At 40.3% G+C, this 22,403-nt stretch overlaps 1 protein-coding gene across 3 annotated transcripts in view; it reads right to left on the bottom strand.

Annotated features, from left to right (window-relative positions):
* SYNJ2 (synaptojanin 2) overlaps positions 1-22,403 on the bottom strand; it is an 80,838-nt gene that overhangs the window by 45,586 nt on the left and 12,849 nt on the right. For 2 of the 3 annotated variants that reach the window (XM_080388462.1, XM_080388461.1), the window contains exons 3-5: positions 13,535-13,805; positions 10,915-11,140; positions 1,579-1,662 (exon numbers count right to left, since the gene is read on the bottom strand). In XM_080388462.1, the coding sequence (XP_080244588.1) occupies positions 1,579-1,662; positions 10,915-11,140; positions 13,535-13,805 (581 nt within the window). The remainder of the gene's footprint in view (positions 1-1,578; positions 1,663-10,914; positions 11,141-13,534; positions 13,806-22,403) is intronic. The other variant, XM_080388463.1, reaches the window with a different exon arrangement.

Raw genomic sequence — 22,403 nt, 5'->3', positions numbered from 1 at the left:
GATACCTACACATCTTTTTATGGCACAAATCACACTCCTTTGCCAGCTTCCTCTAGCAAATACCCCACACTCACATGAGTGTGCTGTGCACCCAGCATTCTTCCTGCCCTTCCCTTGGCAGGAAAGGCTGCAGTTATGCCAGTTCCATGGGTTGTGTGTCCCAAGTTCTTTCATCTTTCACTATTTACAGAAACTAAAAAGCATCAGAACCAGTCCTTTGAAAATATGAAGGATGAAATTCTGTGCCATCAGTCCAATAGGACTTTTAATATGGATGTCAACAACAGCAGCCTCAAGCTCCTTTTGAATGCTAGTTACTGTTATTACAGTATGCAGAGGGCTTCTTTTCTCTCCAAAAACCACACTGCTAATTATTTATAGGATCATGCATTGTTTCCTGTACTTCGTCATCTTCCTTTGTTTTTCACGAGGTTGGTTTCTGTAATTGTTTCTAACACCAGTGGCAGCACACTCACATCCAAGGAATAAGAGTTATGAGTATTCACCAGCATAAATGAAAACTGCATAACCTAAGACAGATTAGGCAAAAAAGCAGCCTGTGTTCCTACTAAAAAGATGAAAATTCTGTTTAACTAGAGATGCTACCCACTAGCCAAAAATACTTGGGGAAAAGCTCTATGGCTTCATAATACATGGAATAACAGTGCTGGATAAAGCTACACCATGGGCAGGTGTGCACAACCATACAGGCAGACCGGCTTTATAAAAGGAAGCAAGTATTGCACTGGATGGCGCTGACAGACAACACAGACCCTTTATCCATCATCCTTTTGGGCTAAATCCAGTAGTTCTGAATGGTACCTAGGTGCTAAACTTAATGATAAAAAAGTATCAAATAATCTTTAAAAGTATTTTTTAAAACCATTATATTATGTATTGTCTACACTAACTTACATATGCATGTATGTGCACACTTACCCCAGTTGCTTACCCCTCTGTTAAGAGAATGCAATGCTAGGATGATTCTTATTTCAGCTTGTAACTATATAAACTGTAAGTCACAAACCATATGTAACCAGCTAGGCATGATGCAATGATATCCTGATGAAACCCTGCATCTCTGTCTTGCAAGATGATCAGATTAGATTATCATCACCCTTTTGACTGAAATTTAGCAAACATACCATCCAGACATTATACTTTGTTTCAAGGTAACATGCTCTTATAAAGCTCCTAGTATCCCTAGATACTCCCATTTTATTGTGGAAGTCAATATCGTCAAGCCAACCGGGCATTTCAGAAGGAAAGGTTATTCCAAATTAAATTGAAAATACTGCTAAAAATACTTCAGTTTAGGATGTTAGGACACAGTGCCTTACAAACAATTCCCTGTAGAGGCACATGAAAATGTTAAAATGAACCATAGACATTTGCCTGGTTTACTTTTGTTTATCTAAACACACAAAATTTCCTACAAGGTAAACCTAAAATTAAAGAGCTCAGCATTTTCACAGGATGAGCTTTGCAGTTCATTTAAAAAAAAAAAAAATTCATGTAAGTTCTAAATTATAAAAAGCAAGAGAGATAAGTAAGGTAGGCTTTTTGATTTTTATTTACCTGAAGCCCCAGTTGCTCCCAAAACAGTGGAACAGAACCTCTGATCTGCACAAAGGAAGACACGTCATCATCCAAGTAAATTGTCTGCAAAAATAAAACAAAGGGAAGGAGTTCTGCAGTTAGACATATCAGTCTGTGACCCCTTCATCAGGTGACAGTTTAAGACACTGAACTCAAAGGGTTAAAAAAAAAAGTAAACCATGTATCTCACTGTATCCACTTACTGCTCAGTCACTTTTCCATAGTCTCACAGGCAGTGGAACAAAGCAGAGCATATTTTCTTTCATGTCATTGCAGCAGATTCAATTCACTACTCACCAGAAATGAAAGAAAATTTAAAACACCACCACTGACAAGAAGAAAGGGATCGTTCATCCACAATGAAGCTGGATTTGATCTACTGGTGGAGGCACTCAGGAAGACCAGCTCCCTCCGTCTCTCACAAAAGTTAACTGTGCAAAATGTCATTGCTCCTTGTGACCGATGATGGGTAATGTCAGGTGTGGGATAAGCTTATCTCTTGCTTTATTTACTATTTCTTCTTTCACTGCCTGTTGTGCCTTGTCAGTGTCCAAATAAATCTCAGTGAAACCAGCAGCTTTGCCACTCCCATCCTGAGATACAGTGGACAGCATGTGAACTACATCTTTTCCAGCAGGCTTACAGTGAGAGGTTCCAGACTCTCCATTTCCTTCCCTAACCAGACCTCAAACTCTCCCTTTGTATGTGTTATGATCACTGCTAACAAGCTGTTAGATTTGAGTCAAATCTATGTGAAGTACAAAGACCAATTTCCCCCTTCGCCTTCCCCGTCTACCAGCCCCTGAGCAAAGCGTTACATTATGTTAACTTCGCACAAAAGGTACTATCTTCAGATTCAGTATGACCACAGAGCAACTGTGCAAAGCCCTGCTCACTCCCCTGGCCTATACTTAGCAGTGGAATCCTGGCTGCTTTCCACGGGGGATACATGATACACATCTCTGTTATCTCATGCATGACAATGAGTCTTCTGCAGCCCTGTGGAGGAACAGTATCCAGGTCATCCAGGTAGCTGCTTCTCTAACCGCATGGTATCATTTAGCACAACTGCTGCCAACTGGCTAGTAGCTCCCAAAATAGAAAAGAACATGAAAATGGGTTACTCTACAGCTTTAATGGGTTTTGTGCTTTTGGATTTGCCACTAGATGTGCTGGCTGGGTGGCTCAGGGGAAGTGCCTTCATTTACCTTGACCTCTCATGTTTATAATCACTACCAATGTACAACTTTTAGAGCTACACGTGTGAAAAGAAGTATAGCTACACCAGAGAGGTGAGCCTCTAAACATTCCGTCACCAGTTTTATCTAACTAACCTTTACAATATCTTTGCAGAGCACTCACAACTATTCACATTTCACCAAAATGAAATATATAAGTGGCTTTATGAGGGAGACAGTATCAGTGTTAGAATGATGGCTAGCCCAAATATAGTGCAAAACTGTAGGTTTTGATGGTTTTAGCCTCACACCAATGAATTAAGAACCCTTCTTTGTTCCATTGCATTCCAGCAGGGGGTTGCTCAGAGAAGCTTTCTTGCACAGCTTGCCTCACAGTTTAATGCAGCTCTAAAACCTGCTCCCAGTAAAGTTTTCTAAACATTGCAAATACCTGAGTGCAAGAGCTAATTACCATGGCAACACACTGATGCACCTTTTCTTTGCACTTCTGTGCTCAGAAACGTTTGTCCTGCAGTTGGACTACAGGAGGAGTGAGCAGGCCCACTTTCTTCCTCTTTATCACATCCTCCCTTGAGACAGGTTGTACCAAGATGAGTCAGTGACTTCTAAACACTGAATCATCTTTTCACTCACAGTCATGTACCCAGAGGAGCTAATTCTAAGGTAAAGCAAATTTACGTAGCTCCACTGACAGAGCCAGCATTATCCTGACTCCTACTAAATGAGGATCAGGTTCTGAATCTACGCCAAAAAAAAGAGTCAGGACTGGCTCACTTCAAAATTCGACAACAATCATCACCTTAGCGATGGATGAGTTGAAATGAAACATCTAATGATGACAAAAACAGACAAAGCTTTACATGAAGTACAGTTTGGCCATTCAAACACCTTGCTACAGAGGATCATTTTTCGTTACATCTTCTCAGAATGTTCCTGCTTCTACAACTAACTGAAAAATCGACAGCTCAAGTATGTCCCTGGCCAGCTCTTTTAGAAGTCCCAGCTGCAAATTCTCTAGACAAATCCTCTGATTAAAAGATGATGATGATGATGATGATGATAATTTTAGTGCCTGCAGTTTAACATCTTCCTGAGCTACACTTTAAAAGGAAGTATTACAGATCATGAATATATAACCTGTCTTCTTTATGCCAAATAGAGAAGAAAAATACTGACCAAACATTTCTGCCTTTCTGCACTAACAGATCTTGTATTTCCACTTACTAGTGATCCAGCATCATAAGAGTTAACAGATGTTTGTTACTATTATCACTCACATTTTCTATTAACTGGTTTTCACCCATTACCTCTTCTAACTGTCTTCTGCTCTATTAAGCTGCCCATTTGGAGAACTGAACAACAAAACCAAAAAATTCAAACTATTTCGGGATCATTCCTGTGATGTAAACAGGATGCCCATGCCCTGATGTGATGCGTTGGAGGGCCCTCTTGTCATGATGAGGTCTAATACAGAGCTCCCCCACTATGATGATAGGGCATTTCAAAAACTGACGTTTTGCCATGTAGCTTCTAGAAATTAAGATGAGCTTTTTGAACTGGGAGCATGGCTTCTCCAATATAGTCATTCACAAGAAAGTTCTACATTAGCACATATTTTTTTCTTTTCACTTACTGGGCTCATCATTCTGTTCTCTAGAGCAATTCTGTGGTCTTTCACAATCCTCTCACCTCATTCTCATGTCCCAGATGAATGCAAAATTATTTTCTTCCAAGCTGCCAGTGACTTGGAAAAGATCTAGTATTTTTTAATGAGTGGAAGACTCATTAAAGTTACTTTTCTGCCAGTCATTCCCTCCTAAACAGACTGTAACCATTTCATTAAGCACTACAGCTGTGCAAATCTTCCCTGAATTTCAGCAATACTCACTATCCTTCAGTCACCATTCCAAGCAACATGACCCCTGAGCTTCACATTGCCTTCTATGATGTATGCCCTTGACCTTACAATAATAGCGGCAACAGCCTTCCTACCAGCAGACTTGTTAAGTCAGCGCGTTTAAAGACTGAGATTAAGAAGACTTTCCAGTTCAGGAATGGACATAATCTTAATACCCATATACACTGTAAGAAACCCCATTTGCTAAAATCTTTAAAAAGCACTGATAATACATCCATGTTAAAATTACACTCATAAATAAAAGATTCCAACTTCATTGTTTATGCAATTCCAGCATTATGCATGGATAAGTACAGAATTCCTTTCTCATATTCTTCCAAGCCTTGATCATTTTTGCTCACAATGTCATGTTTTGTACAAGCGCATCTGTCCCACTTTTTTGTTGTTCCAATTTAAATTTATTACCCTGTCCTCTACCAGATCCGTTTCTCTTATTCTAAGGCACTACACAAAAGATGAACAGTTCTTTAACAAATGAAACTTAAAAGAAAAATAAACAGTACTTTATTTCCAGAATTTTCTTGTTCTGTTTTCCTTAACTCATGGACAAAAAATACATCCAAGAAGATCACACCAGTTTTCCTCTAAAAGTTCAACAACAATCAGTTACAATTTGGACAATACTTTGTCATTAGGGTTGATACATACTACTAAAGTCTTTGGGCTTTGTTAAACTATTGATCTTTTGTCTAAGATCCAAAATGACATCCAAATGACATCAAGTTGTTGCCTACTTGCCCCAGGGAGAATGTTCATTCCTACCAAATCCTCAAAACACTTCAGGACTACTTCATTAATTTCGAAGGATCAGGCACATAGAACAATCCAATCCAGTTAGCTGGACAGATTTTCAGTTTCCTGCAGTTTCCCATCAGACAGCATAGTAGCAACTGGATACCTAACCCATATGGAGGACCTCTTTGCCTTGATAACAGATTGCTTGTCCTCTGACTTTCTGCTGTTAGAATTCACCATGTCTTTCTTTCAACTTTTGTTGTCTTAGACTCTTTTTGTGGTTTTTCTCTGACTGCAGGATCAAGGGTGATAGTACTGCCAGTTCAAAAGGATGTTTCTCAATCTTTCTCTTCTGTTGCATAGGGCCAGACCTTGCCCCTGTGATCAAGGACCTTTCCTGGTAACACAAGCTTCATGCACAGATACTGCTATAGTAAGCTTCTGAGCAATAAGGAAACTGGTACTGCTTCTGAGCAAGAGGCAAACATCTGTGTCAACCAGCTGGTGTTCTAATCCCAGCATGCTGCACTCATTCATCGCTTGGAATAATTTATTCACTAATCTCCATCACTCAAGCTTCATTAGAAGGAAATAACTATCCAGTCACAACTTCAAATGGCAAAATTCATTACAGACCCAAGGGGCACACAGAGACGCAGTCCATGATGAAATGGATACTCACACGGCTTTTTCTGGGATCCCTAGCTCTGCCACACAACCCATAAAAAGCATGGATAACAGATGGCCTAAACATACCTCTCCATGAGACCCGTTAGCTCAGACCATGGGATCCAAGGATATACTTGCCAAAATAATCCTCTTTGCCCTGCCTGGGGCCATACTAAAACTTGATCCAGAAAATAAATTAACCACATGATTGCATCCATTCCTCTCCTGGAGAGCTATCCAACATGGTCTAGAAGTTATTGTGAAATAGGGATCATTTTTCTTAATCCACGCCTGATTTTTTTTTTCTTAAACTGGAAGAAAGGGAAGGTTAATCCAAATTCATGGCATTTCCTTTCAATGCCTTGTCAAGTTTTCCATTTTTATTATTGAACAGTTCCATGAAGGGGAAAACAACTGAAACCATTAATTTATCTTTAGAAAATTAGAGTTGTTCCCTGTAAGTCACATAATAAGATATTAAGAGTTTAGCACAACTCTTTAGAGGGTAACTGGGGGAGGAGCTGAAATGTAAACAGTGTCAGGCACACAAACTAAATGAAGAAAGCACGCTTGTTTCTCAGTGCTATCAGCAGAAAAGAATTAAAAGAATGTGATACAGTCTCAACTTTATGGGATTACTAGGGGAGGAAGAAAAGGTGAAGGGAAACATTTGAACTATCACTGAGAAACTGAGACTGATTTTAAAACTGCTTGAGGATTAACTGCAACACTGCAAGTAGAAAAGGCTACCCTCCCATTAAAAAATACTGGCAGCAAATGTGGAAGTACACCATTAGAAGGATTTCAGAAAAGCCCTCTTTTCTCTTCCTTTTGTACTTTGTTTTTCCTTAAGTGTTCCCTGCCATTTTTGTATTTTTTCTTTGTAAAGACACAAGCCAAAGGATCAAATATCTAAAAGATCTACTACTAGATATTTTTTTTCTGAAAAGCAAAAGTGAAGTGAGATATTTAACTTTTCCCCCCCTTCTTCTCAAACACTGTGAGTCACAGCAGTTAAGTGAGCCCACAAAAAAATGAGTCACTACAGAGCTAAAATGCCACAAGGCTAACTGGGTGGGAGACAAAAGCATGCCATCTATGCATAAAAGAGCTGCCTGGAGATAAGGCTAATTGTTCCTCCCTCTTCTAAAACCAGAAAAATGTTAGAAGTAATTCCTACAAAGGGGAGAAAAGTCCTGCCTTTTCAGAATCCTAAGGTGCTATTTATCCATGAAAGCACACAGCCAGCACGCCATTACACTGTACAGGCTGCAGCAAACGGAAACAATGTTATTCAGCCAAGATATTACCTCATAGGAGATTAGTCAGTAGTCTACTATGAAAGTAGGAGAGAGTTTATTCTAGGACCTTTCCTTCCCAATGGTAAGCGGATGCCAGCTTGAACTGGATCTCAGGCATCCCAGTGGTTAGCCCAACTTTGCTTTCTTAGGACATGCAGCTTGGTAAAACTAGTGCTTATCACCATTAGCAACAGCAACCTTCTTTTTTCCTTTAAAAACAAAAGCCAAACAAAAACACACAAACCTTTCAAACTGCAAACCCTTGTTATAATTTTCAACCTACTCAAGCCTTTCACTCTATAACCATTTCACTCTTGCGCTTTTGCTTATCCAATTGCAAAACACTCAAAAGCCTTCAGTCCTTGCACTTCACAGCAGACCCTCGCTGAACTGGAACAAAGCACTGTGGCTCCTGTGAAGAGCCCGACCCAGCCCCAGCTAAGGGGAGCATTAGCAACCAAGTACTGTTTTGCCACTCACCAGGAGCCAATCCTCACGTTTCCTGCTGGGATGCAAAGGGCATCTTATTCTTCATGCTCATCATTTGCAACATAAAGTACTCCAGGAATATAATTAAATAGAATGAGTTACTTCTGACCCAACTAGTGAGCAGGATAGCAGAAGTATTTCCCATAATTAGACCACTGCTAAGTGCAGCGCCGCAAATGTGAGACCGATCTGAAAGAAAGCTGACAACCCTTTCTAACATTTTCTTTCCTCTGCATTTCAGCAAGAGAACATTCTTTCAATCCTGAGTAACATTCTTTGCACTAATGCTTGTGAGAAGGCACTCGACTAAAATAACAGACTGTAACATATTACTTAAAATGGCATATGTCCCTTCTTCTGTTCCCAAGTTCCAGGGGAAAATTCCACTTTTCAGTGAGCAGACCTATCTGCATCTCCCAGAGCACTGACAGACCTTCTAGAAAGATGTAAATGCTGCAGGACTTTACTTGCAGTTCCTTTGGAGCAGAGGCACAAAAGAGAATTATTAGCAGAGAATTCAGAGGCTGACATTAGAGACCAAGCACTGCAGGGGAAGTTTGGCATCCAACAAGCAGAATTTGTGGAAGCCTGAACACTAAGTGGAAAGCTGCCAGGCCAGTCTACTGCAGGCAAACCAGGAAAAGGAGGAACATGAACAAAAAGCCACTCGCATCCCTGATGAGAACTCTGACCACTGAGCAGAAAGTCAGATGTATACATTGTGCATGCTTTGAGCATGTCTTGGGGACCAAATATCACCAGCAGACTGGGCAATACCAGTCTGCAACTCTTCCAGGTGTTCTGTTGAGCAATGCAGCACTGTCAAGTCTAAGGTAGCTCTACATATGTCCTTAGCAGTACCAGGTAAAGAGGTTAAAGCTGCACCATCAAGGCAACATCCTAGAGGAAATCTTGGAAGTACCCAAACATTGATGGATTTTGGACAAACAGGTGCCTAAAGGCATGCCTGCCTCATGCGGTGGGGTAACAGAAAGGACAGCACAGAGTGTGAGTTGCTACAACTCTCACAACGCCATGAGGAGATAGATACTAGTGCTAAAGTATGGCCGCTTTTGAGGGGGGATGCCACCCTGCAGTAGTCAGGCACGGTCCTGCAATGACACAGCTGTAACTCTTCTGGCACAGGTAATGACATGGCTCTAGCTTAAGTATCTCTATGCCACACTCACTGTGTTGTGTAGAGATATCTCACCAGCCTCCCCTTACGAACATCGCAAAACCAATCTACGTTCATTGTGTGTCCACCTACTTATATAGTATAAGAACAATCTATGCTACACACAGTTTTGTAGATCTGCTCAGAAAACACAGAAAACAACCACGTTTTAGGAGCAGATCTTTGTCCTTTGTTGAAAACTATTGCCAGCCATTTATGTATTCTGCTTATACAGACATCCACTTCTGTATGATGGTTCTGACTGCTAGTAATCATTACTTCTATTCAAAAAGGAGAAGGTGATTATACTTTAATAAGAAAGCACTCATTTCAGCTGGCATAGATTTCAGACTCTTCAGGGTCCACTACTTTTTGTTCCCTTTCAAGTCAGTAAGCCAAACCACGTGTAATAAAACCAGCTGCCTCTGTTATTTTGTTTGGCTGTGTCAATCAAGGGAGCCTGCTGAATGCATTTCACCCATATATTTTGTCTCGGCATCAGCTAAAAAGAAATGTTTTACCATGTATGTATAAAAACTGTGTCATGCCACTTCTCCCTGGAGGGAATCCCCCACAAAGCAAAGGGGAATATCAAGCGAAGCCTCTTCCAAAATGCATTGGGCTGGAATTTGCCTGACTGTGAGAAGATGGCAGGTTTTTTCTCCATTTCCTTTACTAGCCAAAGATGATTTGACTCCCAGGGAACACAGCTCCTTTGGTGGGCAGCTTCCTCTTAACTAGAATGACATACCTGAGCACTGAGAGCTCTTCTTCACCATAGCACAGTATACACTACCTACCTTCTATAAATGTTGTCCTCGCAGGTCTGCAAAAGTCCTGTGAGGCAGGAAGTTAATAATCACCCTCATTATATAGCTGAAAAACTTACTGTACAAAGTAGTGATGGCTTCAATCTAATAAGGCCGACAAGAGTAACTCAGAACAGGAATATTTATGATTGTAAGATTCTATATCATTCTAAGTGACTTCCCTTCCTTAGAGCCAAAAGCAAACCTCAGCTCTAGTATTTGCTGAAAATCACCCCCAGCACGCCTAACCAAATTCTTTTACATCAGTGCAGACATAGTTATGCCACTGCAGTGCACGGGGTTTTCAATGGCTAGCCCAGCAAACCTGGTGGTATGGACTAACAAGAGATACTTAAAATGAATGAAAGAGAAATTATAAGTAGAGACCATTACTTTACAGAAAATCTTTCAAACCAGTTCTTCTCTGCAGTGCTTGGTCTCTAACGTCAGCCTCTGAATTCTCTGCTAATAATTTTCTTTTGTGCCTCTGCTCCAAAGGAACTGCGAACTCAAAATTCTATAGCATGGGGAACATGATGAATTTCAGAAATAACGTACTTTAAAATGTATGCAGAATGTATAGAAGCGTGACGTTTATTCTGGAACAGATTTGAAAACATTCTTTTGTTTAATACATGGGGCCCATAACTGATAATTCTAAGCACATTTTGTGTGATTGAGGAGCTTACTGTTACACATGTTGATTTGATTTTGCATGAATTAACACACAGTGCTCTCTGAATGGTTTAAAACCACATGTCTATATTTCACTCCAATATCAAATGGCCAGACTTTTGTATTAGTGAAAACTGTGCATGAAAAAGTGAGAAGCACAGAAAAAGAACAGATCACAAAGAAACGCTTAATGGGCAAGAACAAATAGATCTGTCACGCAATAATATTTTAAATATCCTTACAGAAAACACTTGCTGAACTCCTTTAATTCTTGTGGGAAATTCTGCCCCCATTAAACTTGAGTGGACTGAATTATTCAAAGCTATCGGATACATCTGCTTACCTGCTCTGTCTCAACAAAGTTAGACACATGTCCATCATCATTGACGCCTCGAATGTGAAATCGGACACCAGCTTGCTCACAGCTGATGCGAGAGATGAGGCAGGCTTTCGCCTTCTTGTGGGAAGCATAAACAGTGCGAATGTCCACTACACCACAGATCACCTTCAGCAACCAGTCAGAGCAGTTCACCTGGTAGTGTTTGAAGGGCACATGCAATAGTTGGTTCCTGAAAGTTTCAACAACACACAGATACATTACCAAATAAAATAAGACAGATAAGCATGGGTGCCATCCCACAGCAATCACTGATTTAAGCAATCAATGGTTTTGGACCCCTTTTCATTTGTACCTTTACTTTATCCAAACCCAGGAAATATCAGGAAGAATTCCTTGTTAACAACTACAATGAACAGAACATGGCAAATTTTAATAGAACAGCTACCACCAAGGTGTTGTCCTTATATCTTGTGTCTCTGTCTTATAAATTCAGATGGAAATGGCACCTCTTTAAGCTCCAGAAATACACTTATATTTAGCAATATTCTTCAAAAATTACAGTGCTGTCAAGCTTATTACTTTTTGAACAGTACCGCCCAGACCTTACCATACACTACAGGATAAAGAGCCACTTTAAAATCCACCAGGATTTTCAGGAAAATTTTTCCAAGCAGAAACTGGAGCCACAGGTCAATGGAGATATTGCAAAAAGTGCTACTAAAATTAAGAAGAATGTCTGTTTCAACCTTCAATTTATTTTAAGATTAACAACCCCAAAAAACCTGTCATGCCTGACTAACAGTAATGCTAGTCTCTTCTATTATGATGGTTTTCCTTAATTCATTTTTCAAAATGTGCCTTTAGTCACAGATGAGAGCCAAGAAAATCCCTTTTATGATCATTTATTACTCAACAGTAGATCTGTACAAGAGTTATTGCATCTAGCAAAACCCCTGAAGAATTGTTCTAAGAGTACAGCATTTCTCTGAAAAAGGTGCAAGTCATTCTTACATTTTTAAACTAAATACGTAACTGAAAAAGCAGCTCTAAACAATTTTGGTATCTCTTCCACCTCCTTTTCCTAGCTCTACTCACAGAGGAAGTCCTCACTTAGACAAATTCCAGTATAATTCTTTTTGTTGCAGTTCATTTAACAGGCAGTTTGTCTTGCTTATAACTTGCTTATAACTATGGTCTGACTGACGCTTCTTATCATCTAACTATTTATCCCTTATTTCTTTACTCAATAATCTATTGTTTGGTCTGAAATTTTCCGTATCACATAATTGCCTCAAGAAAAATTTTCTTCGGAACATCTTTTTTGCCCTAAATGTGACGTTGTTGCCATTCACCCCTGTTCTACAACATATAGGAGAATGGAACCTCTTTCGTGGCTACTTCCAGATTAGCCAGCATAGAAGGGAAGTTCAAATACTTATTTTCCAAGAAGAAAGTTTCAAAAGGCAGCACAGGTAGAAAAACCTGCTTTCTTAATTAAGGGATACTACCACAATAAGATTTCCGTCACTGGAACACAGCTCATTTGTGCCACGTGTCTAAGTTGACATGCTTGGTGAGCTTTTTGAAAGGGATGCATAATTAGCACAGTCGAAAGCAAGTTTTATGTATCCCTCTTCTGACTGAAGTTCAAAACACTACATCTAGAAAGATTATTTAGCCTGAATGAACTGCTCTCTTATGTTTATTCATCATACATTATGAACTTTTCTGCTTATTTAATATTCACCTACTTTGGGCCACAAGAATTATCACACGTTCTAGCAGCACACCCACATCTAACTCTGCCAGTTATTTTCCAGCTACATCATATAACCCTCAGGAATTTCCAGTACAGCAATGCTTCCTGTGTGACTATCTTTCTGTTTAAAAAGGAAAAAAAAGAAAAAAAAAGGGGCAATAGGAATTCAAGCATTCTGCCAGACCCTGTAAAGCAAACTGAATTACATCAATGGTGAACCCACCTAGGGAAGACAAAACCCAGCGTTGTGTGTTTTCCTTCCCACTCAACCAATACTTACAACAAGAAATACTTTTTCTTTGCTTTATAAGCACAAGAAAGTAAGAAGTAGAGAGCACTGTATCACAGGAGTTTCCTTCTGTGCAACTCAAATTTACACTGAGCTGTAAACATAAACATATTAATATTGATGTTTTCAACATAAAAACTAGGGCACGTTATTGAAACATTAAACCACAGACTTTAAACACATACACTTTTAAGAAATAGAAGATACTTCAGCACAGATGATGGGATTTATGAACAGTTCAAGTGCAGGTTTCTATTAGATAACTTTTAAAGCAATTATTAAAAAGAACTGCAAGAGAAACTATTCATGACATATAAAGATGTTTCTGTAGTGTGAGCAGTTCATCTTGTATTTCCTTCTTAAAACCACAAAATGTCATTATTAGAATTCCATTCAGTTACTTGTTTGACTCAGGTTTACCATGATTTCACTAAAGCCACAAGCCCTGTAAAAATGACAATGAAATTAAAGGAGGTGCACCTGAAACGTATATGTTCATTTCCCTCTGAGAATGTTCAACCAATAAGATGCAGGTGGGGATGACAGAAGACTTTGGTGTAACATGCAGTACTAACCAGAAGAACGAGTTACCGGATTCATAGTGGTTATCACCGTGCTTCTGAGCCCGCACAGTCAGGTCAAAGTTTGAGCCTGCATTAGGCCAGGAGAAATAGAACATCCCAGAGTTCAGCATTTTCTTCAAGGCAGTAATGCGCTCCTCTTCCTTGGTTTCTTCCTGGAGAGGACAGAAATCTGTTGCAGTAATTTTGTAAACTTCAGCGTCCAGGATTTTTCCCACTGACGTACAGCCTGTCACCAAGACCAGAAAGTGCAGTCGAGCGTTACCTAGAAGGTGACAGATAGTTACAAAAGTGTTACAGGTGGAATCAGGCTATGCCGTTTCGCATCAGTTCTGTCAAATGCAATGCTGCCAGCGCTCCAGCAGAGGCCAGTATCTCTGCTTCAGAAGAAAAATACAAACCAGCACACCGACTATGCTCTTTTACATTTCTCAGTTCCTTTTGACTGCAGGTAAAGGAGTGCAATTGCATAGTATTCCACAATACTTATACGCTCCCATCCTTTGCTGCCTTAGAGTGTGTTTTTCCCCACTTTATGAAGTTTAATGAGCTTGGTCTTGGGACACTACTCAAAAATCGAATTTCACCACCCTAGAGAACATACAGTTTTAACTGGATTTGATAGAAGGGAAAGGTCAAGGACTGGTCATTTACAAGGTAAAAGAGTATTCCTCGCTATGGATTTTGCAACCAACTTCTGAATTTTAAAGATATGAAGCATTTGGATTTTTTACTGGCTTCAGCTGAAGCCGGATGGGTTCAGCCATTCAGAAACTTCCAGTATTATCAGTTCCTAAGATTTTCCTTTTTATGTCACAGAAGAGTGTACATGATTAGATGACAACCTCAATTATCACTAAAAGAATTCCAGCTCTCATGGCTGTGAAGCAAAGTGTGAAATCCTGAAGCAGCTGAACTTCAGGGCATCAAAACTAAAAGATAAATGTTGAAGCTTGAGAATACCACTGTAATCAGATCTCTCCTAACAGCAGGGTTTCAACCTTTGCTCATTCTCTCTGAAATGATAAAGTAATTACAAAACAGTAAACGATTGTTCCGAAAACACTGGTTTTGCTAGGAAGAAACTGTTTGATTCACTTACATTGGCCTCTAACGGAGACAATGTCATCCTATTCACTCCAGTTAGTAAGAAAAGGTGGAAACGAGCCAAGATTTATTGCTCTAGCATAGCAGAAACAACAGCTGACCTCCCAAGAGCAAGCTAGTTAGCTAAAGGCACAGTGTCAGTTCTATGACAGTATGGCTTCAGGCAGCAAAAGGGAACATTTTATGGGGTCACTCTTCAACCTCCACAGTGGCCCACTGTCCATAAATGCAGACCAACTCTCACACAACTAGTTTTTTTCTGAAACACCAGCAGAGGAGTCCTTGCTTCCAGATCACAGGCTAGCTGCAGAAACTTGAGTTAGGGATGGTTTTCAGCAGGGCCAGAATATTTGCGTAGGCACATGGGACTGGAATAGCAGGACAAGGTAGGAGATTAGATCTTATTCATTCTGTTCTGCTGACTCCAGTTTTGCATAAAGGCCAGTGTAGGTGGCATTTACTAAAAAGCTCTGTTCATCACATTTCTTTCTGTAACAAGGGTACATTGTGTTCTCCTTCTTGAGTGTTTTTGAGAAGTACATCTTCTGTACTTTTCTAGATGACATTGGAGTGGAGGGTTAGAAATACATAAAACCTGACAGTTTGCACGTCTTTGCACATAGTGTGCATAATTATAAAGGATTAAGAGTAGGAGATGTATCAGTTATCACCATGGTAGTTCATACCTGACTAAATACTGTCTCGCAGCCTCCAGAAGGGGTTAGGAGGAGTTAACCGTCTCAGGATAGCTAATAGCTTCTGTGACTTTGGTGAAATCATCCAAAACTGACCCGCTCAAAGTAAAATTCACTCATGAGAATTTGGAAGCAATATACAGAAACACTATTAATATGCCTTACTATCCGTCAGCTTCAGGGACAGAAAATGACTAGAGACAGACTCTTGAGAGCTGTCTGGCTGGGATGCTGAGAAAAAGAATACAAGCAATTTCATTGGCTTCAGTGACCTTAAACTTTCCTAGAGGGTTCAGAAGAGATTGAATGAGAAAGTCAATGTTAAAATAGCCCAAAAGAACAAAAATTTAGTAATAATGGGCTTGTTATCTTGGTTCTGTTCTTCAAGGAGCTTGTAACCAGCGGAAAATAACTGGATCTAAACAAAGCAATTATTTAGTTTAAGAAGGCAATAAGCAGGAATAAAGCATGACAGAAAAGCCAATCAAAACTACGCCATTTTGCCTTACCTAGAAACTTGCTATCCCTTAGCAGAGACTCTAGACTCTTTTTACTACCTCCTCCACTCAACCACTCATCCTCAAAATGGGAGACGCGTCGATGCATGCAGAGGTCCAGCATCTCTGCTTCCCCCAAATCACTAGCTAGTGAGCTCAGAACTAGTAGTCACAGGGAAGCTACTGCATTGTCCCCGTGCCATCAGGAGATGGCTTCTGAAGCTGTAATACTCTTTCTTGCCACTGTGCAGTAACACCACACCACAGAGTTGGGGTTGTTCAGCCTGGAGAAGAGATGGCTCTGGGGAGACCTCATTGCAACCTTCCAATATATAAAGGGGGCTTACAAGAAAGATGGAGAGAGACTTTTTACCAGGGCCTGTAGTGGCAGGACAAGGGACAATGGTTTTAAACTGAAAGAGGGTAAGTTTAGATTGGATACAAGGAAGAAATATTTTATAATGAGGCGGTGAAACACTGGAACAGGTTACCCAGAGAAGCTGTGGATGCCCCATCCCTGGAACTGTTCAAGGTCAGGTTGGATGGAGCTTTGAGCAACCTGGTCTAGTGAAAGATGTTCCTGCCAATGGCAGAGAGGTTGGAGTAGATGATCTTTAAAGAACCCTTCCAATCCAAACCATTCAGTGAGTCTATACACACAGAATAAGTCTCTTTACAGTACTCTGAATTACAGAGCAGCCTTCATGCACTTTTCACAATGCCTTTGAACAGAGGCAAGCTGGCAAAGGAATTCACACTTATAGCCCAGAAAATTGGAGAAAAAGGAAGAAAAGAGACAAATATATATTAATGCTCTGATAAAGGTAGCCTGCTTTGCCACATTGTCCTCCTAGACTGCTCTGTGAGCAGAGGTGGGCTTCAGATCAACTATTAACCTCTCTGATTTCCTTAAATCGCTTAGGATATGTTACAAAACAGCCAGAATGCAGAAACCCTACAACACCGCAGCCCCAGCTTAACACAAATCTCTCTGACTCTGCACACTGGAACAAAGTCCCAGGCCCTGTCCCCTGATATCACCTTCATCCTAGGTGGTATTCCTGGTCATTAGCTCTGGGTTATTACTGCAGTGTCTGCTGGAGGAAGATCCTTTTCCGATGCACATGCCACTCTTTGTACAGGGAGCAAGCTAATCACAATATCCTATTGAGAGCACTCAAGCCTGTGCTCTGACCCATTTTTATTCACAGCACAGATGTAGCCACAGGCTCCTTAACAGAAGTAAGGCTCCTGTCAGCTCTTCACTCTTTTAGAACCTCACACAGCAGAATTAATGCTACCAAAACACTACTCTGCTATTTGTCTCTTAGCCATGGCTCCATTAAGGTTGAAAAAATTACCCACTACTAAGCCATACAACTATACACAGTGAAACAAAACTTTCCCCATCTTTCCTTCTTTGCCAGAAACATCAATTTATGTCTGGGAATCTTTTCTTTCAATCCCAAACCTTTTTTCTCATAGCTTCACCTCAAGTCAGGGTACCATTATTTTTAAATATATTGATAACTACATTGGACAAGTTTGTGATGGAAATGCTGACTGTACTACCTCTACTCATGCTTTCACTTAGACATTTTCTCAGACTGAAAATGCCATTCCAAGGAATAAAGAAAGCATTACATATCCAAATAGTACCTAACACAGCAAAAACCTAACACTACCAACCAGAGGAAAAATGCTGCTGCTTCTTACTTGCCAGTCACTGAAAGTCTGATTATCATTATGGATATATTAAAGCAAAAAATCAGTCCCTTCTAAAGTTAAACTTTAAAAAGTCAGTGTGGTTTCTTTTATGGTATGTAAATGTCAGCAAGCCATAATCTTTCCTGTTGAAAATAGATAGTTAACATGAAAACAGCTGTATCAACCACAACCCTAACTAAATGCACTTAAATTTAAGGGTAGAAATTGCTGATACTGTTTCAATCAGGATGCTACTGGAGCAAGTAATTTTTATAAAAATTAAAATCAACTTTCTCAATTTCTACAAACTGCAGATACTAAGTTACTTGGTAATTGCTCATTCATTTCAAGGGAAATAACATTTTTAGCTGGCAAAAAGTTATTAAACCGCTCTTTTAGTTCCTAGATAAATCATTTTTATTATCCAGTAAATCTCACAAAAGAATGCAAGAAGTTGCATTCCTGGTTTACCCAAAAAAAACAAACAAAAAACCAAAACAAAAAAAAACAAACCACAAACAAACAAACAAAAAAGAACAAAAACCCAACCCACCCAACCAAACAAAAAAATCCTGCTATCAACACAACATGGAATTTCCTATGGTAGGTGGATTTGTAACACCATGATGGCACAAGAAAAAAAAAAAGTTTTTTAAAATTAAATTGGTTTTGCTGAGCAAACTGTGAAAATACCACAACTTCAATAGATCGAATTGAAACCTAGACATTCCTTAAAGCTAGAAGGTATTTCCCTTTAAAACAATCAGGACTACTCCAATAATCCCGGCACCCTTAACTTTTCAAAACTGCAGCTCACTACCATTTCCAAATCTGTAATTATATTAAAGATACTGCTCCTTTTACATTTCCAGTGAAACTGTTTTTATGCAAGTAGCTCTTGGAAGTTCCAGACTAGCACCAATCACAACAAAAAAGCATCAGATAGTCCAGTCAAGTCCACCTGGCAGCAGCAGCAGGAAGCATACTACAGGCTTACAACTTTTGAAAGGAGCTGAACAGTATTCAAGGTATTTATGTTTCTTCTGCCCAGACCATCAACAGCAACATGGAAAAAAAATACTAAAGCCATGAAATGAGCAGTCATTCCTAAATGTAAGCTCAAATAAGCCAGGAAGATGAGTTTTAAAATGCTGGCAGTGCATCCTCAAGATCAAAGGGAGAACTAATCAGTCAGTGGCTCTGCCAGTACTACCACTGTAGCCAGCCTATGGAGGCTCCCTGCTCTCAGGAGCTCCCTGCATATCTGCAGTAGGGGTCAGGACAAACTCCAGTCTTATTTCTTGGAACAGGAGCCCAACAGTTCTCATCAAAAAAAGTAATTAATGGAAGTACACTGGGTGGAAAAATTATGGTAACTTTCCCTTGACTTCATGTGCAGTACAGTCACAGGAAGCTGACAGCTGCAAAGCGCGTGGTGAGTGGGGCCAGCATTAAGGCCAATAAAAAGCAACCCCCCAAAAATTGAAAACTTTTTCCTGCAAAGTGATCAAGGCTCCAGGTCTGGCTCTTATATTTCACTTTGTACCAACAACCACATCAGCTGCAGACTATTTCCCGGACCCCCCACCTTGGAAAACAAAGATTTATTTTTTTTCTTTATGTTTTACAAGTAGTTTAATGTACAATCCTGCTTCATATTAGCCTTTCTAAACTTTACAGACAGATGAAAGTGATTTAGGAACATAAGGACTGCAATTGAAGATCACAGCTGTAGAAATATCCCTCATTTCCTTGTGATGCAATCTGGAATGCTTTAAAGAAATCTCTGAAATAATTTTAGAGCAAGAAGTGAAGTGTTCCTTACTGGCCATACATTCTACAGCAACATATCTATGAAAAACCAAGACCCACAGTACTAAAGGAAAAAAAAATTCTTTCAAAGCTTGTTGACTAAATTTGATCTCAGACAGATGGGTATAAATGTGGTATAAACTGTGACCAAGATTATTATTTTGTCCCACATATATCACACACACATATCTATATGCCCTACACATATATAAATCACCACAATCGTCTGTAAAGAACACTTTCAAAGAAATGTAAGAAATATGTTGCTCACAGCGATATGTGCTGAACGCCCTTTTATCAGGTTGCACAAGAGAAGCAGATGATGGAGAATATTTGGCATAGAAACAAGACAAAACTAACTAACTTGCTTCCATTTTTTCAAAAGGTCTTGTGAAACCAACTGCTTTAATCCAAGCTGAACAGGAAATGTAGTTCTGGTACGTCACACCCCACCATAATAAGCTGCAGTTTCTGTATTTAACCTGTCTAGTAATTGTCAAAGTAATTGGTTCCCCTGCAGTTTATGGGATGAGTTTAGTGTTGCCTATTATGAGCTGCAGTGAAAAGGAGACAATATTCAATTCTTACTTTGTCCTTCTTAACTGTAAATATTTCACTCAAGACTGCCTTTTCTTTTTAAAAATTACTTCGCTTTGGCTTTTGCTCTTTGTCCGTTCCAACACAGTCATGCCATTGTCTTAATGTTCCATCACCACTCCACACACACCTCCACTTCACTTTATAGTCTACAGAAAAACAATTTGCAAGGTATTTTTGCCTCTTGTCTGCCTTCATAATTAGCAACAGAACACAGCAGGGGAGCAGATTCTAACAATCTAGCTGAAAATCTCTGAGAAAGTCTATTGCAGAATTACGAAAAGAACACAAGATTCTCCAAACTACAGTTTTAGTCTCAGAGATACTCCTTTTCTCCCTCTTCTAAATACAAGTACATTGTTAAGAAATGTTCAAAAGGAATAGAAAACAGGTACTTAGTTGTCCTTTTTGCCTTTGAAACGTCTTCCTTTCAAGTACACATTGCATATGTGCGAGAGCAGGAGTATACACACAGTCAAATGAACTCAAAATGCCTCCCCAAATACAGCAGCTGTACTAAAGGAAACAACCTATGTGATGATGGTGTCAAAACATTACCTCATATATGCACCCCTTTCTGACATCACAGTGTCTAAACCAAACACTGCAAAACCAGATCTTTTAACACTTTGCTTAAGATGTATTTGCCACTGCTAGAACTTCTTCGGCAGTAAAATCTTGGCTGAGGTACAGCTCAGAAACACTGTGCAATTCATTCTGCTGCCATCCATCTCACAAAAGAAAGCAGAAGAACTTAGTGAGTCATGTTAACAGACGTAAGTACATAGAAATGAATGTTATTACTGGTGGGAAACATTAACTTTGCGAGTCAGTTTCATATATTACATCTACTTTCTTGTGAAAAGCATGATCTACTTTGGCAGGCATACAATGTGATTTATTTGGATTCCTAAGTAGTGATATTTACAGATTAATTAAAGTGCTCAGAGATATCTTTCAAGTCTTGAAAAAAAACCTCCCCTTCTTCCCTACAAATACACTCTTAAAATTCCAGTGGAATCTACTTTCACAAATAGTTACAGTTAATTTAGTTCTTATGGTTTGCAGGTTTCTAGTACTATGAAAAAAAACCCCTGATACTCCTGAACAAAGTCTATGTGATCACTGGTGCTTAGTGAAGAGCGGGCCTATTATGCCCTTGTTCGCAGCTGCTAAAATACATTATATAAAAAAGAAAAAAAGTTACACTGCATTCCTGTGGTGGGTTGACCCTGGCTGGACAACCCACCAAAGCCACTCTATCACTCCCACTCCTCAGCTGGACAGGGGAGAGAAAATATAACAAAAGGCTCATGGGTCAAGATAAGGATGGGGAAAGTTCACTCACTGATTACTGTCACGTGCAAAACAGACTTCCCTTGGGGAAATTAATTTAATTTATTACCAGTCAAATCAGAATAGGGTAATAAGAAACACAACCAAATTTTAAAAACACCTTCCTCCCACCCCTTCCTCCTTCCCAGGCTTAACTTCACTCCCCATTTTCTCTCCCCCCTCCCCACCAGCGGCGCAGGGGTCGGGGAATGGGGCTGCGGTCAGTCCATCACACGCTGTCTCTGGGGCAGGAGGCTCCTCACACTCTGCCCTGCTCCAGCCTGGGGTCCCTCCCACAGGGGACAGTCCCCCACAGACTCCTCCAATGTGAGCCCTTCCCGTGGGCTGCAGTTCTTCATGAACTGCTCCAGCGTGGGGTCCCCTCGATGGGGTGCCGTCCTTCAGGCACAGACTGCTCCAGGGTGGGTCCCCCACGGGCTCACAAGCCCTGCCAGGACCCTGCTCCAGCGGACCCTGCTCCAGCATGAGCTTCCCACAGGGTCACAGCCTCCTTTGGGCATCCCTCTGCTTGGCGTGGGGCCCTCCATGGGCTGCAGGTGGACAGCCTGCCTCACCATGTCTACTCTGACACCTGAAGCACCTACTCGCCCTCCTTCTTCACTGAACTGGGTGTCTGCAGAGTTGTTTCTCTCACATACTCTCACTCCTCTCTTCTCCAGCTGCAGTTGTGCAGGTTTTTTTCCCCAATCTGAAATATGTTATCCCAGAGGTGCTACCACCACCACTAATGGGCTCAGCCTTGACCAGCAGCAGGTCCATCTTGCAGCCGGCTGGCATTGGCCCCACTGGATACAGGGGAAGCTTCTAGAAGCATCTCACAGAAACCACGCCTGTAGCCCCCCTGCTACCAAAACCTTGCCACACAAACCCAATACAATTCTTTTCTAGTGTTAATCTTTTATGTAAGCTAAAGGGATGGAATTTACTTATATGTAAGACAGAACATCTAGCTGAGACTGTGAAAGACCTGGGCTACCTGTTGAATGGTGAGATGGCAGATGTGCAATCATCTTTGGTTTTTAAACATGTTCAGCAGCAGAAAATGTTTGCTTACTTTTGTGTACCATTACAGCATGACTCTCTTGATTTTCC

The sequence above is a fragment of the Falco punctatus genome (assembly GCF_963210335.1).
Source record: "Falco punctatus genome assembly, chromosome: 5".
NCBI lineage: Eukaryota > Metazoa > Chordata > Aves > Falconiformes > Falconidae > Falco > Falco punctatus.
The sequence above is the reverse complement of the archived record's forward strand: the minus strand, read 5'-3'. Positions and strand labels throughout refer to the sequence as shown.